The sequence below is a fragment of the Mustelus asterias genome, chromosome 28 (genome assembly GCF_964213995.1).
Source record: "Mustelus asterias chromosome 28, sMusAst1.hap1.1, whole genome shotgun sequence".
In the NCBI taxonomy this organism is placed as follows: Eukaryota; Metazoa; Chordata; class Chondrichthyes; order Carcharhiniformes; family Triakidae; genus Mustelus; species Mustelus asterias.
In genome coordinates, this window is record NC_135828.1 from 28,216,566 (window position 1) to 28,238,128 (window position 21,563).

Sequence of the window (21,563 nt, forward strand, 5' to 3'; positions counted from 1 at the left end):
AGAAGTCAGCCCGGATCCAGGGAATTAACCGGATTGTGTTTGAGTGAACACAAAGTGAGTTGCACTGAACTGCATTTTCATCTAGAAACAATGTCTGTGTGGAGCCCAATGTGACAGTGAGTGGGAATGTTCTAGAAGCCGCTGCCTACGCGGGTGGTGGGTGTAGAGACAATCAATGATTTCAAAAGAAGATTGGATGGGAACTAGAGGGAATGATGTTGGACCAATTGAGGTCTCGGGAGATAGGCCAGGGAGGGAAGGAGGTCCGGGGGGGGGGGTCATTGGGCCTTGAGTGGAGAGCGTCCCCTTCCCACAAACAGAACCTGCCGGAAGTGTGGAATTCTAACACTTGTATCTCGGGGACGACAGGGTGGCACAGTGGTTAGCACTGCTGCCTCACAGCGCCAGGGACCAGGGTTCAGTTCCCGGCTTGGGTCACTGTCTGTGTGGAGTTTGCACGTTCTCCCCGTGTCTGCGTGGGTTTCCTCCGGGTGCTCCGGTTTCCCCTCACATTCTGGAAGACGTGCTGGTTAGGGTGGATTGATCCGAACAGGCACCGGACTGTGGCGACTAGGGGAATTTCACAGTAACTTCATTGCAGTGTTAATGTAAGCCTTACTTGTAACTAATAAATAAACTTTGCTCGGACACTGGGTGTCACAGAGAGAATTGTTTCATTCCTAACTTCAGTACCTGAAATCTATTCCACGCAGAATTCACTGACTGATAGATTCTGGCTTGTTTAAAGTAATGACTTTATCTTTCAGTGTTAGTGCTGCTCCTTTGATACCCGCGTGTTGTGGGGACAATGGCGAAAGATGCAGCAAGAGTGGCTCGGATCGTCAATGAGACTGTGGAGGAAGGCAGGAATTCACTGGGTAAGCTCCATGCGCTGGAGGTAACAGGGTCACTGGAGATTTTGGTGGGGGGGTGGTGAGGAGTGGGCTCTCAGTGAGCAGGAGCTGTGATTGAGCACTGTTCAGGTTCCAGAATTGAAGATCATAAGACATAGGAGCAGAATTAGGCCACTCGGCCCATCGAGTCTGCTCCACCATTTAATCATGGCTGATATTTTTCTCATCCCATTCTCCTGCCTTTTCTCCATAACCCCTGATCCTTTTATTAATCAAGAACCTACCTGTCTCTGTCTTAAAGACACTCAGTGACCCGACCTCCACAGCCTTCTGTGGCAAAGAGTTCCACAGATTCACCACCTTCTGGCTGAAGAAATTCCTCCTCATCTCTGTTTTAAAGGATCGTCCCTATAGCCCTCTGGTTCTAGTTTTTCCACCTAGTGGAAACATCCTCTCCACGTCCACTCTATCCAGTCCTCGCAGTATCCTGTAAGTTTCAATAAGATCCCCGCTCATCCTTTTAAACTCCAACGAGTACAGACCCAGAGTCCTCAACCATTCCTCATGCGACAAGCTCTTCATTCCAGGGATCATTCTTGTGAACCTCACTTGATCGGTTTCCTTTTATAACTTGTTAATTCTCAAAATGGACGAGTTAGGTTTCGGGCATTGTGGGCGAATTGTAAATGATGGAGATTTGAAAGGTACCAAGCTCTGGGTGGTTGGAGCAGTGTCGACACTCCTTGCCGCAGTGATCACAGGCCCAGCAACCCCAGCTTCAGTCAGAGATATCACAGAGCATGTGGTAGGTCTACACAGAGAATCCCCCGAGGTTATTGTATCATGTTGTCTGGTGTCGACCACCGTGAGGTACCCTGGAAGAGAACTCCCATACTCCCATATCTTACTCTGTAACTGGGGTTATCATTCCATTAAATCTGGAATAAAAAGCTGGTATCAGTAATGATGATTGTCATAAAAATCCTTCTAGTTCACTAATGTCCTTTAGGGAAGGAAATCTGCCGTCCTTACCCAGTCTGGCCTACATCAGACCTACAGCGATGTGGTTACTGCCACTGAGGGATGAGCAACAAAGACTGGCCTTGCTAACAGCACCCACAGCCCATGGAGAAAGGTTCTGATATTTAAGAGCAAATTATTCTGGCAAGAAAAGGTGATTTTCAGGGATGTGAATTGAATATTGTACGAAGAACAGTACAGCACAGGAACAGGCCCTTTGGCCCACCAAGCCTGCACCGACACATGACACCTTTCTAAACTAAAGACCTTTTCCCTCTATGTGGTCCGTATCCCTTTATTCCCTGCCTATTCATGTATCATGTAGTGTAGCAACGAGTTGAAGTTGGAATTTATCATTTAACTTCTCCACATTACACTTATCTTAATCAATATAACATTGAGATTAGGTCCAGGATGTGTTAGCAGTCGATGCATTCACATATCTTGGCAGTACACTCTGTCTCGAGCTGTCTATATTGACGATGAGATACATGCAGCAAAGCAAGTGTAACCTTTGGAAAACTTCAAAGATCAGCCTAGGAATGAAGAGGACTAAGTCTTTCTACCAAATTGCAAGTGTGTCGTGCAATAGTCCTGCCCACTCTGCTCTATACACGTGAGACTTGAACTGTGTAACTGCAACATGCCAAGAAGCAGCCACTTTCACTGGGCTACCTCAGAAAGCTTCTGGAGGTCAGATGACAGGTGAAAATGCCAGACTCTGAGCTGCAGTCTCGAGTTGGCTTGCCAAGCATCTACACTATATTGAGACAGTCACAGCTGCGGTTGGGCTGGTCACGCAGCTAGCATGCCCGTCACTCACTTAGCAAAGGGGGAGCTTGAGTTGGCTTATGAGGAGAGACTGAGTAGACTGGGGCTATACTCATTGGAATTCAGAAGAATGAGGGGAGATCTTACAGAAAGATATAAGATTATGAAGGGAATGGATAAGATAGAAGGAGGGAAGTTGTTTCCACTGGCGGGTGAAACTAGATCTAGGGGGCATAGCCTCAAAATAAGGGGAAGCAGATTTAGGACTGAGTTGAGGAGGAACTTCTTCACACAAAGGGTTGTGAATCAGTGGAATTCCCTGCCCAGTGAAGCAGTTGAGGCTACCTCATTGAATGCTTTTAAGGCAAGGATAGGTAGATTTTTGAACAGTAAAGGAATTAAGGGTTATGGTGAGCGGGCGGGTAAGTGGAGCTGAGTCCACAAAAAGATCAGCCATGATCTTATTGAATGGCGGAGCAGGCTCGAGGGACCAGATGGCCTATTCCTGCTCCTAGTTCTTATGTTTGGGCTGCGTGGTGCTCAAAGGAATTGTTACAAGAACATTCTGAAGGTTTCACTTAAGAGTTTTGATACCGACTTTGAATCCTGGGAGAAATTCGCCCAGCTTCACTGCACTTGGCACAGTTAAAAATTAGCAGCCAAATTAAAAACGTGAGCAGTGTTGTTCAACAAGCAAGTAGATATCTGAGGCAGAGAGAAGACATAATGAGTGGAAATCCTCAGCCGATGATTCCTCCAAACTCAGCTGTCTGCAATCCTGTCCGAGTTGCTGCAGAACCCTCAGGGCACCGACCGGTCTAAGCAGTCGCCCACATACCCGCCGGTACCCCAGCAAACTGATGATGAACCTGGGCATCTTCAATTCAAAGGACAAACAAGGGGTTCAGTACTTGCGAGCACAGTGTCATTGTTGGAGTTGATGTTGAGGCTGAATGGACCTCTTCTGTACTGTAAGGATTCTGTGATTCTTCTATACTATTGATGGTGGAAATGTGCTGACCTCGGGTGTATTAATTTCCATCATGTGTTAGCCGGCTAATCATGTCTTGTGGCAACACCCAGGTTGCTAGGAGATGCTTGAAGTGGCTCAATGCCCAATTGAAACTGATTCTTTTTCTCTTCCCCCTTGGAGAGTCAGGGTGGAATGCCTCTCTGTGATATCAAAGACACATCTATTTTTTTTATTCTTACATGGGATGTGGGTAACATTTAATTGGTCAGCATTTATTGCCCATCCCTAATTGCCCTTGAGGGGGAGTTTAAGAGTCAACCACAATGTTGTGGATCTAGATTTTTTTTTTCCCTAAGGGCATGGATTTTTAGGACAATCAATAATGGTTTCATGGTCATCATTAGAATTTGGATTTTTTTGTTATTGAATTCAAATTTCACCATCTGCTGTGGTGGGATTCTGGGGTCCCCAGAGCATTACCATGGGTCTCTGGATTACTTGTCCAGTGACGATATCAGTGCACCACTGCCTCCCCGATATTGGTGCAGTAGTGACAGAGTCGTTGTGATGGATGTGAACTCAGCACCTACATTCTCCATGTTTGGAAACACATGGTGGTTTCTATTTTCCAGTTGTTCCCCCCCCCCCCCAGTATTTCACATTGTGACACAAGAAACACATAGAAAACAATCTGTTTTATTTCAGTTGTTTTTGAATTTCCCAATGAGGTTTTTCCTCTCGCTCCAGCTGTTGTCACTCTTCCTCTTTTCCGTGCCACCCTTTTTTTAAAAACCCCTAAGCTAATCCCAATTGCCTGCATTTGGCCCATTTCCCTCTATACCCATCTTCCCCATGTAACTATCTAAATGCTTTTTAAAAGAGGTTAGATGGATTGGCCATGGGGTTACGGGGATAGGTTCTGGGTAAGGTACGCTGCCAGAGTCGGTACAGAATCGATGGGCCGAATCCCTGCACTGTAGGGATTCTATGATCAACTTGTTTTCTGTTCCATTTCCCTATAGCCCTCTATCCCGAGGACTCAGTTCTGCAACACCAATTAATGTTCCTGAAAATCCCTCTCCTATTGTGAAAGGAAAGTGAAGGGCCAGGGTTCACAGTGCAGGACAGGGTCATGGGTCAAAGTGCAGGTGAGGGAAAGTAATTGCGGACGTTGTGACCGGGCAAGTCCAAACTTATGTTTTGTAAATTATAGGATGGAAGAAAGATAATGAGTCAGGACAGGAAATGTTGCTATGGGACGGAGTAACCACAACTCAGGAGCAAGATGCAATGGAATAGTTTCAGCAGAATGAGGCTAAGCATTAAAACAGAGGCAGAAAGGGAAGGAAGTGGAGAAAGGTGAGTTCTTTTCCTGGATTTACAGTGATGCCTCTGACTGGATTCCACTTATCCCTTTGATGTCACCTTGAGGTCAAAGGAGCAATGGCCATCCATCCAGCAGCTGTGTCTGTGGTGTGGGGGTGTACGGAGCCATGACAGCAACTTTGTTATCTTTCCCCCACTGGAAGAAGCCTCACAACACCAGGTTAAAGTCCAACAGGTTTATTTGGTATCACGAGGGGAATGGTTAGATAGTAGGGTGTTCCTCAAGGGTCACGGCTAGGACTACAGCTCCTTCTGATATATTTATATTGTGGCCTTGTAGATCCAGAACTGGCTTGCCTGCAGAAGGCAGACTGGTTGTAGATGGGTCTTTTTCTGAATGGAGGTCGGTCACCAGTGGAGTGCCCCAGGGATCTGTTCTGGGACCCTTGCTGTTTGTCATTTTTATAAATGACCTGGATGAGGAAGTGGAGGGATGGGTTGGTAAGTTTGCCGACGACACGAAGGTTGGTGGTGTTGTGGATAGTTTGGAGGAATGTCAGAAGCTGCAGTGTGACATAGATAGGATGCAAGACTGGGTGGAGAAGTGGCAGATGGACTTCAACCCGGATAAATGTGTAGTGGTCCATTTTGGCAGGTCAAATGGGTTGAAGGAGTATAATATCAAGGGTAAGACTCTTAGCAGTGTAGAGGCTCAGAAGGAGCTTGGGGTCCGGGTCCATAGGACTCTTAAATCGGCCTCGCAGGTAGTGGAGGTGGTTAAGAAGGCGTGCGGTGTGCTGGCCTTCATCAATTGAGGGATTGAGTTTAGGAGTCGGGAGATAATGATGCAGTTTTATAAGACCCTCGTCAGACCCCACTTAGAGTACTGTGCTCAGTTCTGGTTGCCTCATTACAGGAAGAATGTAGCAATTATTGAAAGGGTGCAGAGAAGATTTACAAGGATGTTGCCTGGATTGGTTGGCATGCCTTATGAGGATAGGTTGAGGGAGCTCGGTCTTTTCTCCTTGGAGAATCGAAGGATGAGAGGTGACCTGATAGAGGTGTACAAGATGTTGAGAGGTATAGATCGGGTGGATTCTCAAAGGTTTTTTCCCAGGGCTGAAATGGCTGCTACGAGAGGACGCAGGTTTAAGGTGCTGGGGAGTAGGTACAGAGGAGATGTCAGGGGTAAGTTTTTCACTCAGAGGGTGGTGGGTGACTGGAATCGGCTGCCGTCAATGGTGATGGAGGCAAACTCAATAGGGTCTTTTAAGAGACTTCTGGATGAGTACATGGGACTTAATAGGATTGAGGGTTATAGGTAAGCCTATATAAAGGCCTCGGTAGGTAGGGACATGACCGGCGCAACTTGTGGGCCGAAGGGCCTGTTTGTGCTGTATTTTTTCAATGTTCTATATATAAAATATATATAAATGACTTGGATACTGAAATATAGAATAACATTTTTAAACTTGCTGATAATACCAGACTTGGAGGTGTGATAAGCAATGAGAAAAATGCCAAATAACTGTGACGGAACATGGATAGGCTGGCACATTGGGCAGACAAGTGGCAGATAGTAGTGTGAGGTGCTGCATTTTACCAGAGGGGTGAAGAGAGCCAATGTTGAGTAAATGACACAGTTTTGAAGAATGTGTAGGGACATGCGTATAGATTTGTGAAGATGATTGGACACATTGAGGGAGTGGTTTGCAAACGATATGGAATCTTGGTTTTCATAAATAGAGGCATTGAGTAGAAAAGCAGGGAGGTTATACTGAACTTTTCTGAAACTCTGGTAGATATTGGCTGGGATTTTACTGTCCCGCCCGCCATGGGAATCGGAGCGGGCGAGAGGGATGGACCATGGAAAGGTCCGTTGACCTCGGGCGGGATTTTATGATTTTGGGACGAGCAAAAAGGCCGTAAAATCCCAGCCATTGTGTCCAGTTCTGCTCAGCACGTTTTAGGATGTGAGGGTCCTCCAGAGGGTGCGGCAGGGATTTACGGTTCGAGGGAAGAGGGGATCTTGGCTCCAGGGTTCGGCTTGGAGAAGCTGACATTGTTCTTGGAGCAAAAGAGGTTGAGGGCGGGGGGAATTAGAGATAGGTGAACAAGATGATAACAGATTTAGATAAGGTCAAAGAAACACTGCTCCCACTGGCTGGTGGTACAAGGACTAAATATTACAGATGGACAAGCGATATGGAGGGAGGGGGAGCAGGGGGATATGCATCTTTACACAGTGAGCGGTAAAGATGTGGAACTTACTGCCCCCTGAGTCAGGTGGAAGTGGAGACAATCAATGATTTCAAAAGGAAACTGGATGGGCCCTTGAGGGAAATGATTTTGTTGGGCTACAGGGGAAATGGGACAGGAAACCAGTGTAGATTCAATGGGGCGAATGGCCTTTTCCTGTGCTGTAATGACTGCGGAGCACCGAGAGAGACTGGAAGAATGCAATGCTTGGTCTTTGATTAGCCTGTGCCAAATTCCTTTTGATTTCAGTGCAATGATCTCATGCAGTTATTTGCGAGGATTGATATGGACCCCTGCTTGGTTTCAACAATCAGCTGTCATTTGTGAAACCGGTTTCGGAGCAACAGCAGGCGACACTGTAAACAACAGTCTGTGATAGTCACAGAATGAGCCACACAAAGGTTAGGGACAGGAGTAGACCATTCAGCCCCTCGAACTTGCTCTGCTATACAGTAAGATCTTGACTAGTCTGCAGAGTAAGGTGATTGAGAAAGGGGGCGAGTTTGAGTTGTGAAGTTACCAATTGAGTACATTGCCTCAGATTCTGCAGAGGAGTGAGATGATGTGAATGGAATTGCAGCAGTTTGTGCTGATCCAAACCTTTGTTGCCCATAGCTCCACTCTCAGCTGCCCGTTCACCTGTCACAATTCCACCCGCTACCCTACACTAACCTCTGGGGAACAGATTGTAAAATTCTGCGGGTCTGATGAGAGGTCATTGGTCTGAAACGTTGGGTACTGTTTTACCATTTTTTTGTCTTAAGTGCTGAGCGGACTTGAAACGGGGAGACTTTCAGATCCGTCTTTTGGGTGTGTTTTTTGCCCCCCCCATACACACACTGCCTGCAAAACTTTGAGCGAGTCCGATTCTCGCTGCAGAAGCCTGTGGGCGGGGCTTAAAGCACCCAAAACCCTGCAGCTCCGATTGGAGCCTCCAACTGCACACGCGCAAAAACATTAAAGAATCTGCTCTCCCTGCCACATCCCTCCCGAGCCGGATAATGCCTCCTCCTGTCTCCCACGGACTTTTCCCCCCCTCCCTCCTCCACAACGTTACTGACCCCCTTATCCCTCCCATCCCCCCCAACTACCCAGACCGATCGCACCTCCCTCTCTTCCCCCCCCCCCCCCCCCCCCCCCCCATCGATCGCAGGAGGCCTCCTCCCCAGCGACGCCCAGCTGGTCGGCCTCCATGTCCTCCTCATCCTCCAAAAGGTCTGCTCTCTGCTGTGCCAGGTTGTGAAGGGCGCAGCGCACCACCACAATGCGGAAAGTGATCAGGGGTCTGTACTGTAGGGCCCCGCCATTCCCCCGGCAGGGTGGGGGGGGGGGCAGGAGAAGGAGGGAGCGGAAACCCTGGCAGTTCCGTGCACGAGTGACATTTGAATAGGTGTCGGGCGGCGGCGCCAGCTCCGAAAGGAGACAGTGCAACACCTGTGCCACTTGTTGCAGGACCTGGCTCCTCGGGGTGGGGGGAACAGGGGGGGGGGGTGGGTACCCACTCCCGGTGGCTGTCAAATTGACGGGGGGGGGCTGCTCTGAACTTCTATGCAACTGGCTCCTTCCAGACCCCCAGCGGTGATGTCTGTGGCATTTCCCAGTCAGCTGTCCACACCTGTGTCAAGCAGGTCACAGAAGTCCTGTATTCCCGGGCTGGGCGGTACATCAAATTTAACCTGGACCCGGCCCATCAGGAATCCCGGGCTGCAGGATTCGCAGCCATTGCGGGGATGCGATCGCATTGCTGGAGCCCTCTGCACCTCTCCACTATAGAGCGGGTGGCAATGTGGGCCTCATTATACCAGGTCTCCGCCTCTGCACAGGCATCACCAGCCAAGTCTGAAGTGAGTACCCCATGTCCCCCACGAGCCACCCCTGGGCTCCACCTCAAAGGCCCCTGGTATGTCTGAGCTCCTCAGAATGAAGCTGTCACGCACACTGCCGGGTGTCTCGCGCAGACGGTCATGATGTTCATCTTGTGGTCACAAACCAGTTGCACGTTTAGGAAATGGAACCCTTCACTGTTGATGAAACTTCATGGATTCTGCAGCGGGGCCTTGAGAGTGATGTGGGTGTAGTCTATAGTCCCCTGGACATTAGGTATCCCCGCAATGGCCGTGCACCCCGCAGCCCGGGCTTCCTGATGGGCCTGGTCCAGGTGAAATTTGATATACTGACCAGCCCGGGCAGACAGGGCTTCTGTGACCTGCTTGACACAGGTGTGGACAGCTGACTGGGACATGCCACGTATATCTTCGCTGGGGGTCTAGAAGGAGCCAGTGGCATTAAAGTTCAGAGCGGCCGTCAATTTGAAAGCCACCGAGAGTGGGTGCCTCCCCCCACCCCGAGGTGCCAGGTCCTGCAACAAGTGGCACAGGTGTTGCTCTGTCTCCTTTCGGAGGCGGAGCCATCGGCAACACACCCTGCCTGACATCTGTTCAAACGACACTCGTGCACGGAACTGCCGGGGTCTCCGCTCCCTCCTTCTCCTGCACCCCCCCCCATCTGGGCAAATGGCAGCCAAGTCCTGCCTCCGGTGGCCTTCTCCCTCTCCCCCTGCGAGTGGTAAAGCCTGGGCCTGGGCCTCCTGTGCCCGCAATTCTTCCTCCAGCTCCTCCTCCTCAGCTCCAGCAGCAACCAAAAGAACAGCAAGATCAATCGGGCGCATCGCAAAAGCCATCTTGTCAATCTGAAGCGGGGGGGGGGATTTGGAGAAGGGGAGAGACACATGGAGAGGTTAAGTAATGCTGCTTGCCCTAGCCCCAGCAACACACACTGCCCATATGGCCCACTCCCCCTCCCCCCCCCCCCCCATATGCCCCCCAGCAACACAGTTAAAAAAAGTCCTGAGGCTGCAGCACTGTCATTTCAAAGGGCTCCCAGCATATCCCCCACCTGGAAGAATGCTGCGTGCACTAGGACCCCGCAGCATCCCCAAGACCCGAGGTCAGTGCTGAGACCCGGGTCCGTGCTGCAAATCGGGACATCGGAGACCCTGCTCAGCAACAGCCCCCCCCCCCCACCCCCTCACCTCCCCCACACACTCGCAGACCCTCCCGAACCAAATGCAACATGGCTGCCACGAAACGGCCCCTTGTGAGCAGCACGGAGCTGTCCGATGCTCGGCACTCACCTCCTGACTAACCCTCACTGATGGAGTGCCAGAATCCGACTTCTATAGAGCGTGTCTGTTCCAGACTGATTCCAGATTGGGCGGACATGGTGGTAAAGGCAGATGCGCTGGTAAATTGGGGTGTGCAGCTTGGTAATTGGATTAAAATACATGCAGAATTATTTAAATTGAAGTCACACCGGTTTTGGGCAGGTTCCCAATCGTGCCGATTTTCTGGCCTTACTAGAGTGCGAACCAGCGCGGAAACGGGCGCAGATTGCGCCACTCGCCTCATGCCCGACTTTACCAAATTTTCATGCCCGAAAATGGGCGCAAGGCGATGGTAAAATCCCAGCTGTTAACTCTGTTTCTGTCTCCACAGCTGCTTCCAGACCTGCTGACTATTTCCAACATTTCCCATTTTAATTTAAAAATTTTATCCATGTTTTCAAATCCCTCCTTGGCCTCTTCCCTTGTTCCCTCGGTAACTCATCCACTGTTACAACCCTCTGCTTCCACCAGGCACCTTGTGCCTCCTTGATTTTAATCACTGCACAATCGATGTGCCTTCAGCTGGCTTGCCTCGAAGCTCTGGAACTCTCTTTCTCTGCTGTGGGGCACCGGTATTGACGATGATCGTGGAGGGGGTGTTGTTGTCTATCCTTACTGATTGTGATCTGAGAGTTAGGAAGTTCAGGATCCAGTCACAGAGGGAGGAGCCGAGGCCCAGGCCATGGAGTTTGGAGATGAGTTTTGTTGCAATAATGGTGTTGAAGGCTGAGCTGTAATCAATAAAAAGGAGTCTGCCATCGGTGACCTTGTTATCTCGGTGTTCCAGGGTTGAGTTCAGGGCCAGGGAGATGGTGTCTGCTGTGGACCTGTTGCGGCGGTAGGCAAACTGTAGCGGATCCAGGTAGTCCGGGAGGCTGGAATTGATTCGTGCCATGACTAACCTTTCGAAGCACTTCATAATGATGGATGTCAGAGTCACCGGCCGATAGTCATTAAGGCACACTGCCTGGTTTTTCTGAGGTACCGGGATGATGGTCGTTTTTTTGAAGCAGATAGGGACCTCAGATTGGTGTAAAGAGAGGTTGAAGATATCTGCGAATACCCCCGCCAGCTGATCCGCGCAGGATTTGAGTGCTTGTCTGGGTACCCTAACCGGTAAGAGTTTTAACAACACCAGGTTAAAGTCCAACAGGTTTATTTGGTAGCAAATGCCATTAGCTTTCGGAGCGCTGTCCCTTCGTCAGATGGAGTGGAAATGTGCTCTCAAACAGGGCACAGAGACACAAAATCAAGTTACAGAATACTGATTAGAATGCGAATCTCTACAGCCAGCCAGGTCATAGATCATAGAAACCCTACAGTACAAAAAGCGGCCATTTGGCCCATTGAGTCTGCACCGACCACAATCCCACCCAGGCCCTATCCCCATATCCCTACATATTTTACCCATTAATCCCTCTAACCTACACATCTCAGGACACTAAGGGGCAATTTAAGCATGGCCAATCAACCTAACCCGCACATCTTTGGTCTGTGGGAGGAAACCGGAGCACCCGGAGGAAACCCACGCAGACACAGGGAGAACGTGCAAATTCCACACAGACTGTGACCCAAGCCGGGAATTGAACCCAGGTCCCTGGAGCTGTGAAGCAGCAGTGCTAACCACTGTGCTACCGTGCCGCCCCAAAAGATACAGATACAAAGATACAAAGGTCTTAAAGATACAGACAATGTGAGTGGAGGGAGCATTAAGCACAGGTTAAAGAGATGTGCATTGTCTCCAGACAGGACAGCCAGTGAGATTCTGCAAGTCCAGGAGGCAAGCTGTGGGGGTTACTGATAGTGTGACATGAACCCAATATCCCGGTTTAGGCCGTCCTCGTGTGCGGAACTTGGCTATCAGTTTCTGCTCAGCGACTCTGCGCTGTTGTGTGTCGTGAAGGCCGCCTTGGAGAACGCTTACCCGAAGATCAGAGGCTGAATGCCTGTGATCTTTAATCAAGTCTTTAAGGCCTTCACGACACACGACAGCGCAGAGTTGCTGAGCAGAAACTGATAGCCAAGTTCCGCACACATGAGGATGGCCTCAACCGGGATATTGCGTTTATGTCACACTATCTGTAATCCCCACAGCTTGCCTCCTGGACTTGCAGAGTCTCACTGGCTGTCCTGTCTGGAGACAATACACATCTCTTTAACCTGTCTTAATGCTCTCTCCACTCACATTGTTTGTACCTTAAAGACTTGATTAGCTGTAAGTATTCGCATTCCAACCATTATTCTGTAAATTGAGTTTGTGTCTTTATATGCCCTGTTTGTGAACAGAATTCCCACTCACCTGATGAAGCTCCGAACGCTTATGGCCTTTGCTACCAAATAAACCTGTTAGACTTTAACCTGGTGTTGTGAGACTTCTTACTGTGTTTACCCCAGTCCAACGCCGGCATCTCCACATCATGATATTTGTGTAGCAGTGGTCTAGGATGTTTGGGGCTCTGGTGAGTAGGAGATGTGTTTCACCAGGCAAGGGTGTTCTCTTCCTGTTGGGGAACACTTCAGCGGTCACGGGCATTCGGCCTCTGATCTTCCTCTGAAGTTCCGCACACATGAGGATGGGCTCAACCGGGATCTTGGGTTCATGTCACACTATCTGTAACCCCCACGACTTGCCTGGGCTTGCAAAATCTCACTAACTGTCTTGTCTGGAGACAATACACATCTCTTTAACCTGTGCTTAACCCTCTCTCCACTCACATTGTCTGTACCTTTAAGACTTGATTACCTGTTAAGACTCGCATCCCAACCATTATTTTGTAAATTGAGTTTGTGTCTTTATATGCCCTGTTTGTGAACAGAACTCCCACTGACCTGACGAAGGAGCAGCGCTCCGAAAGCTTGTGTGGCTTTTGCTAGCAAATAAACCTGTTGGACTTTAACCTGGTGTTGTGAGACTCCTTACCCCAGTCCAACACTGGCATCTCCACATCATGCCTAACTGAATTACACAGCGTTTATTCTGCATCTCTGAGGTGAAGATGCTTGCCAGAAGTTATGTGTGGTGCCCTGGTATTGATGCTGACATTGAAAAGCTAGTCAAGCACTGTGAATAGTGCCAACTGCAACAAAGGTTGCCTGCTGTAGCCCCACTGCCCCCTCGGGAGTGGTTATGGGTACGAATCCATATCAGTGATGTTGGTCCATTCCTGGGCACAGTGCTTTTGCCCGTGACTGATGTACACTCCAAATGGATGGACATTTTTGAGGTGAAGTCACCTACATTGCATGCAACCAATGAAAGATTATACCAATGCTTTTCAACTCATGGATTACCTGAAGTCCTGGTATCGGACAATGGAACGGTTCACAAGTGCTGAGTTTCAAAACATCATCTCTCTCAATGGTGTTAAACACATTCGAACTGCACCTTCCTACCCAGAATCAAACGGACCAGCTGAGAGATCCAAACCTCCAACCCGAGTCTGAAGAAACTGTCAGGAGGAACCTTAACTGTCGTACCACTCCACATGCAACGACAGGAGTTCCACTGGCAGGACTGCTAATGAACTCAGTACAAATAGAATTATTTCTCAAATTTTGATAGTTCTTTTTCTATTCATCTGCATAAAGAAATGGTCACGTGGTTTGAACAACCAATCAACACCGAGTGCAGAAAATCTCTCTAAGGGGAGAAGTTTTCCTAATTAGAAAGAGTGTACAATGGACTAGCTCAAAGCAGGCAGCTGATGAAGCTACCTTGTGAATAAAGATCGCTTGTTCAACCTAAGAAACCTCCAGAAGGTTCACACAAGAGAACAATGCTTGGGACCATTGTTCTTCTCAATATATCGATGACGTAGATTTGGATATAGAAATGACATAAAAATAGAGATTGTCTGTAACAGTGAAAAGGATTGTGTGTGAGGACAGGAATAGAGAGTGCAAAGTTGGTTGGACAGAGAGATGTTCAAATATATATAAAAAAGTGAGGTTAAACATTTCAGGAAGGGACAATGCAGAGAGACAATAGAAACTAAATGACAGAACAAAGAAGACTACAAGAGCTTAAAAGCAGAGATAAACGCATCTAAAAACAGGAGGGCAAATTGATCAAGTACATGGGATTCACAGTTTATAAATAGGTGTATCAAATAACCATGATTGATAGACCACACTTCAGTAATTGTGTCCAGTTCCGGATGCTCTCAGTTAGGAAGGATGTTAGGGCCATGGGGAGGAATTTCACCAAATGAGCAGAGTTTAGTGATCAGAAGAGAAACTGGGGAACTTCTTAATTGGCGAGATTTAGAAATTTGTTAAAGGTATTCCAAGTGATCTGAGGTTTTCGATTGGTAAGCAGGGACAATCTATTTCTACTAGTTTGCAAATTAGTAACTAGAGAGAATATATTTCAGATTTTCAGCAAAAGAAAGATTGGGAGACAAGGGGAATTTATTTCTGGAGAATACTGTTAGGATGCGGAGAGTCCAATGTGAAGCAAGAGGAATGAAGCAGAATCCGGGGTAGCTTGTAAACAGGATGAGGAAAGTTAAAAGGCGGTGGGAAAGGGTAGAGGAATTGGGATTAATGGGAGAGCTCTACTGGAGCAACAGCACTGATCAGATGGGCTGAATGGTCTCCTGTGCTGTTTTTCCTCTGACCATATTTATTTGTTATTTTATTCTAGACCTATCGAACTGTAAACTAACCACGTTTCCAGTTGCGCTCTTCAAGCTGATGAGGGATGTCGTGGCAAACATTCAGTTCATTTCTCTGGAAAATAACGAACTGAAATTCATCTCCAGTGATTTTATGACCAACTTTAACCAGCTGCGGGGTAAGGTCTGTGCTCGGGAACCAATCGCTGTGCAATGTCACAGCCCCTGCTCTGAGAATAGATGCTGGCAATTTAAAACAAAATCATGTCTTGAACGTTATAAATAGCATTTTAAACACAGCGATTCCCCAGAAGTTAAATGAATGGGGTTTTATAAAATATTCCCTGTGAGAAAAATGTTCCTGTCATGTGCTGATTGTGACTGAATTAATAATCAGTGGTGAAAATGAGTTCAGTTCACGATGACGGGTTGAAACGAAGAAGCAGGTGTGAGTGGAAGTGACTTTGGGATTGTTGTCAGAAGCAACTCGGGGACAATGAGATGTTTGAACACTGATTGACTGTCACCTCCGGTTCACCATTTTCCTTTGAAGAAGGAAATCTGCTGTCCTTATCTGGCCTGGCCCACGTGTGACCATGCGGGACTGCAGGGTGGCACAGTAGTTAGCGTTGCTGCCTCACAGCGCCAGAATTTCGGGTTCGCTTCCCGGCTTGGGTGACTGTCAGTGTGGAATCTGCACGTTCTCCCCGTGTCTGCGTGGGTTTCCTCCCACAGTCCGAACACTGGTTAGAGGTGCATTGGCCGTGCTAAATTCTCCCTCAGTGTACCCGAACAGGCACCGGAGTGTGGCAACTCAGGGATTTTCACAGTAACTTCATTGCAGTGTTGCTGCTTGTGACTGATAAATAAACTTTTACTTTATGTGATCCCAAGTCCACAACTGTGTGGTTGCCTGTGAACTGCCCTCTAAAGATAAAAGCAAATTACTGCAGATGCTGGAACCTGAAACAAAAACAGAAGATGCTGGAAAATCGTATTGGGTCTGACAGCGTCTGTGCAGAGAGAGAATAGAGGCAACGTTTTGAGTCTGGATGACCCTTTCCCGAGCTGATGAAGCAGAGCTGGGTCATCCAGACTTGAAACGCGGCTCTGTTCTCTCTGCACAGATGCCTCTGAGGTTTTCCAGCAATTCCCGTTTTTGTAGCCTACTAAAGATGCTCAGTTATACTGCCAGCTTCTTTGGGTTAAAAGGGATGGGCAATAACAGGGAGCCATAGAATAGACAGCAGTGCTAACCACTGTGCCGCTCTTGTTTGATGTTTGAACGCTGACCTATTGTCACCTCTGGAACTGAGGCCAATTATAATGCTCCAGTGACCACTCTGAGATCAATGAACACGCTCCAAATTGAATCCAGATCTTGATGACCCATGCCCCAGTAACACACCGAGAGGGGTTGCATTTACCACTGGGAGGTCTGTGTTGATTTTTTTATCTGGTTAACCTTTAAGAGGTGGTCAATAGGGAGCTCTCATTTTAATTTATGACTTGACTTGTGATATTTGATGTGGGGGTTTGGTTGATTGGCCATGTCCCTTAGTGTCAGGGGGATTAGCAGGGTAAATACGTGGGGCTATGGGGTTGGGGCCTGGGTGGGATTGTTGTCGGTACAGGCTCGATGGGCAGAATGGTCACCTCCTGCTCTGTTGGGATTCTACGATTCTGTGATTTGGAAAATGTTGGGTTGGAGAAGTGTTTGATTTGACTCCTGTTAGTGACTCTGTGACTCTCAGCCTGTTTTAACCCTCCCAGTTAAAATGGTTGAATAAAATAAACCTTCTGCACTTTATTTTGACTCCGGAATTTCCACTGATGTAGCATCCTTCACATGCTCATCAAGCCCCACAACCCATGAAGAAAGTGGTCACTGCACAATTGTGCACAGCAAGCCCCCACAAACAGCAATGCATTGTACCTGATCAGATCATTATCTGATTGTCTGTTTTCAGTGACTGGCTGAGAGATAAATATTGGTCAACGCTTTGAGGAGAACTCCCCTGCTCTTCTCCCAAAGATTAGGTGGATTGGCCATGCAAAATTGCCCCTTAGAGACAGGGAGATTAGCAGGGTAAATACATGGGGTTACGGAGTAGGGCCTGAGTAGGATTAGAACCAGAGAACCATGGAATCTCTACAGTACAGAAGGAGGCCATTTGGCCCATCGGGTCTGTACTGACCACAATCCCACCCAGGCCCTATTCCCCCAACCCCACACATTGACCCTGCTAATCCCCCTGACACTAGGGTCAATTTAGCATGGCCAATCAACCTAACCTGCACATCTTTGGGATTGTTGTCAATACAGGCTCGATGGGCCAAATGGCTTCTTTCTGCAATGTAGGCATTCTATGATTGCCGCAGGATTTTTGACATCTCTCTCGGAGGGTAGAATCCCAGTAGTGCTATAATCTGCCGTTGATCCCTCCTGAAATATTTGAAACCACTTAGCTCTGGGCTGTGGGCGAGTGCAGAGTAGATACGGAAGCCTTGCTGAAGATTGGTACAATTGTGGGATTTCTAACTTCTGATATCTATATCCTGGGATCACTGGATTAAAATGTAGACTGTTCTACATAGAGTCATAGAACAGTACAGCACAGAACAGGCCCTTCGGCCCACGATGTTGTGCCAAGCTTCATCTGAAACCAAGATCAAGCTATCCCACTCCCTATCATCCTGGTGTGCTCCATGTGCCTATTCAATAACCGCTTAAATGTTCCTAAAGTGTCTGACTCCACTATCACTGCAGGCAGTCCATTCCACACCCCAACCACTCTCTGAATAAAGAACCTACCTTGGACATCCTTCCTATATCTCCCACCATGAACCCTATAGTTATGCCCCCTTGTAATAGCTCCATCCACCCGAGGAAATAGTCTTTGAACATTCACTCTATCTATCCCCTTCATCATTTTATAAACCTCTATTAAGTCTCCCCTCAACCTCCTCCGCTCCAGAGAGAACAGCCCTAGCTCACTCAACCTTTCCTCATAAGACCTGCCCTCCAAACCAGGCAGCATCCTGGTAAATCTCCTCTGCACTCTTTCCAGCGCTTCCACATCCTCCTTATAGTGAGGTGACCAGAATTGCACACAATATTCCAAATGTGGTCTCACCAAGGTCCTGTACAGTTGCAGCATAACCCCACGGCTCTTAAACTCCAAGCTAACACACTATAGGCCTTCTTCACAGCTCTATCCACTTGAGTGGCAACCTTCAGAGATCTGTGGATATGGACCCCAAGATCTCTCTGTTCCTCCACAGTCTTCAGAACCCTACCTTTGACCCTATAATCCACATTTAAATTTGTCCTACCAAAATGAATTACCTCACATTTATCAGGATTAAACTCCATCTGCCATTTTTCAGCCCAGTTCTGCATCCTATCTATGTCTCTTTGCAGCCTACAACAGCCCTCCACCTCATCCATTACTCCACCAATCTTGGTGTCATCAGCAAATTTACTGATCCACCCTTCAGCCCCCTCCTCCAAGTCATTGATAAAAATCACAAATAGCAGAGGACCAAGCACTGATCCCTGTGGCACTCCACTAGCAACCTGCCTCCAGTCCGAAAATTTTCCATCCACCACCACCCTCTGTCTTCGGTCAGATAGCCAGTTACCTATCCAATCGGCCAACTTTCCCTCTATCCCACACCTCCTTACTTTCATCATAAGCCGACCATGGGGGACCTTATCAAACGCCTTACTAAAATCCATGTATATGACATCAACTGCCCTACCTTCATCAACACACTTAGTTCCCTCCTCAAAAAATTCAATCAAATTTGTGAGGCACGACTTGCCCTTCACAAATCCGTGCTGACTATCCCGGATTAACCCGCATCTTTCTAAATGGTCATAAATCCCATCCCTAAGGACCTTTTCCATCAACTTACCAACCACCGAAGTAAGACTAACCGGCCTATAATTACCAGGGTCATTTCTATTCCCTTTCTTAAACAGAGGAACAACATTCGCCACTCTCCAGTCCTCTGGCACTATCCCCGTGGACAGTGAGGACCCAAAGATCAAAGCCAAAGGCTCTGCAATCTCATCCCTTGCCTCCCAAAGGATCCTAGGATATATTTCATCAGGCCCAGGGGACTTATCGACCTTCAGTTTATTCAAAACTGCCAGTACATCCTCCCTCCGAACATCTACTTCCTCCAGCCTATTAGCCTGTAACCCCTTCTCTTCCTCAAAAACATGGCCCCTCTCCTTGGTGAACACTGAAGAAAAGTATTCATTCATCACCTCGCCTATCTCTACTGACTCCATACACAAGTTCCCACTACTGTCCTTGACCGGCCCTAACCTCACCCTGGTCATTCTTTTATTCCTCACATAAGAGTAAAAAGCCTTGGGGTTTTCCTTGATCCGACCCGCCAAGGACTTCTCATGCCCCCTCCTAGCTCTCCTAAGCCCCTTTTTCAGCTCATTCCTTGCTAACTTGTAACCCTCAATCGAGCCATCTGAACCTTGTTTCCTCATCCCTACATAAGCTTCCCTCTTCCTTTTTACAAGACATTCCACCTCTTTTGTGAACCATGGTTCCCTCACTTGGCCATTTCCTCCCTGCCTGACAGGGACATACCTATCAAGGACACACAATATTTGTTCCTTGAAAAAGTTCCACTTTTCATTAGTGCCTTTCCCTGACAGTTTCTGTTCCCATCTTATGCCCCCTAATTCTTGCCTAATCGCATCATAATTACCTCTCCCCCAATTATAAACCTTGCCCTGCCGTACGGCCCTATCCCTCTCCATTGCAATAACAAAAGACACCGAATTGTGGTCACTATCTCCAAAGTGCTCTCCCACAACCAAACCTAACACTTGGCCCGGTTCATTTCCCAGTACCAAATCCAATGTGGCCCCACCTCTTGTCGGCCTATCCACATATTGTGTCAGGAAACCCTTCTGCACACACTGCACAAAAACTGCCCCATCCGAACTATTCATAGAGGTTTACAGCATGGAAACAGGCCCTTCGGCCCAACTTGTCCATGCCGCCCTTTTTTTTAACCACTAAGCCATCCCCAATTGCCTGCATTTGGCCTATACCTCTCTATACCCAACTTACCCATATAACTGTTTAAATGCTCTTAAAAATAAGTACCCACCTCTACTACTACCTCTGGCAGCTTGTTCCAGACACTCACCACCCTCTGTGTGAAAACATTGCCGCTCTGGGCACTTTTGTATCTCTCGCCTCTCACCTTAAACCTATGCCCTCTAGTTTTAGACTCCCCTACCTTTGGGAAAAGTTGTTGATGATCTAACTGATCTTTGCCCCTCATTATTTTATAGACCTCTATAAGATCACCCCTCAGCCTCCTACGCTCCAGAGAAAAAAGTCCCAGTCTATCCAGCCTCTACTTATAACTCAAACCATCAAGTCCCAGTAAGAAGTCTCACAACACCAGGTTAAGTCAAATCCCGGTAGCATCGTAGTAAATCTTTTCTGCACTCTTTCTAGTTTAATAATATCCTTTCTATAATAGGGTGACCAGAACTGTACACAGTATTCCGAGTGTGGCCTTACCAACTTCAACAAGACGTCCCAATCCTGTATTCAATGTTCTGACCAATGAAACCAAGCATGCCGAATGCCTTCTTCACCACTCTGTCCACCTGTGACTCCACTTTCAAGGAGCTATGAACCTGTACCCAAATCTCTTTGTTCTATAACTCTCCCCAAAAATGATCAAGTGTGCAGTACATGCCATGATAACCATAGTCACAGGGAGCTCCTGTTGTGAAGATTTTAAAGTGAAAGATTGTGCTATGTTCAGTGTTTGCCTGTGGAGCACTTTAATGAATTGTTGTACTTTTGACAAATCTTTCTTCAGAATTAAACCTTGCGGGTAATTTCCTGAAACAACTCCCTGATGAAATCAAGGATTTGACGCATTTGACAAGTATTAACCTCGCGAGGAATAAATTCTCCGTCTTCCCACACCAACTAACTGCACTGACAACACTGGAAGCCATCAATCTGGAGGCGAATGAGATTACTGGTGAGTATTTTGGGTCAGGTGTATAAGGATTGTCTGGTAATATAGCGCTATCTCTCCTCGGCAGTGCCAGCTCCCTCCTTTCACAGTATTCTGAGGTAGAATCATAGAATCTCTACAGTGCAGAAGAGGGCTATTTGGCCCATCGAGTCTGCACCAATCACAATCCCACCCAGACCCTAACTCCATAACCCCAGCTATTTACCCTTCCAATCTCCCTGGCACTAAGGGGCAATTTAGCATGGCTAATCCATCTAACCCGCACATCTTTGGACTGTGGGAGGAAACTGGAGCACCCGGAGGAAACCCATGCAGACACGGGGAGAATGTACAAACTCCACACAGACAGTGACCCGAGGCTGGAATTGAACCCAACTCCCTGGCGCTGTGAGGCAGCAGTGCTGGCCACTGGGCCGCCCATGTAGTAACTGAACTCTTCATTCCTCCTTTCTCTCCATCTCCCCCCGTTTCACTCTTGTACTACCCCCTCAAGGGAGTAATTTCTGGGTTGCATTCTGTGCCATGTTAAGGAGAGGAAG

The 21,563-nt window shown here is 47.8% G+C and overlaps 1 protein-coding gene across 2 annotated transcripts in view; it reads left to right on the forward strand.

The window, feature by feature from the left end:
- The first annotated feature begins 573 nt into the window (after window positions 1-573).
- lrrc20 (leucine rich repeat containing 20) overlaps window positions 574-21,563 on the forward strand; it is a 28,217-nt gene continuing 7,227 nt past the window's right edge. For both annotated transcript variants that reach the window (XM_078199772.1, XM_078199773.1), the window contains exons 1-3: window positions 574-878; window positions 15,012-15,161; window positions 20,860-21,027. In XM_078199772.1, coding sequence (XP_078055898.1) covers window positions 809-878; window positions 15,012-15,161; window positions 20,860-21,027 — 388 coding nt within the window. In that variant the 5' untranslated portion in view covers window positions 574-808. The remainder of the gene's footprint in view (window positions 879-15,011; window positions 15,162-20,859; window positions 21,028-21,563) is intronic.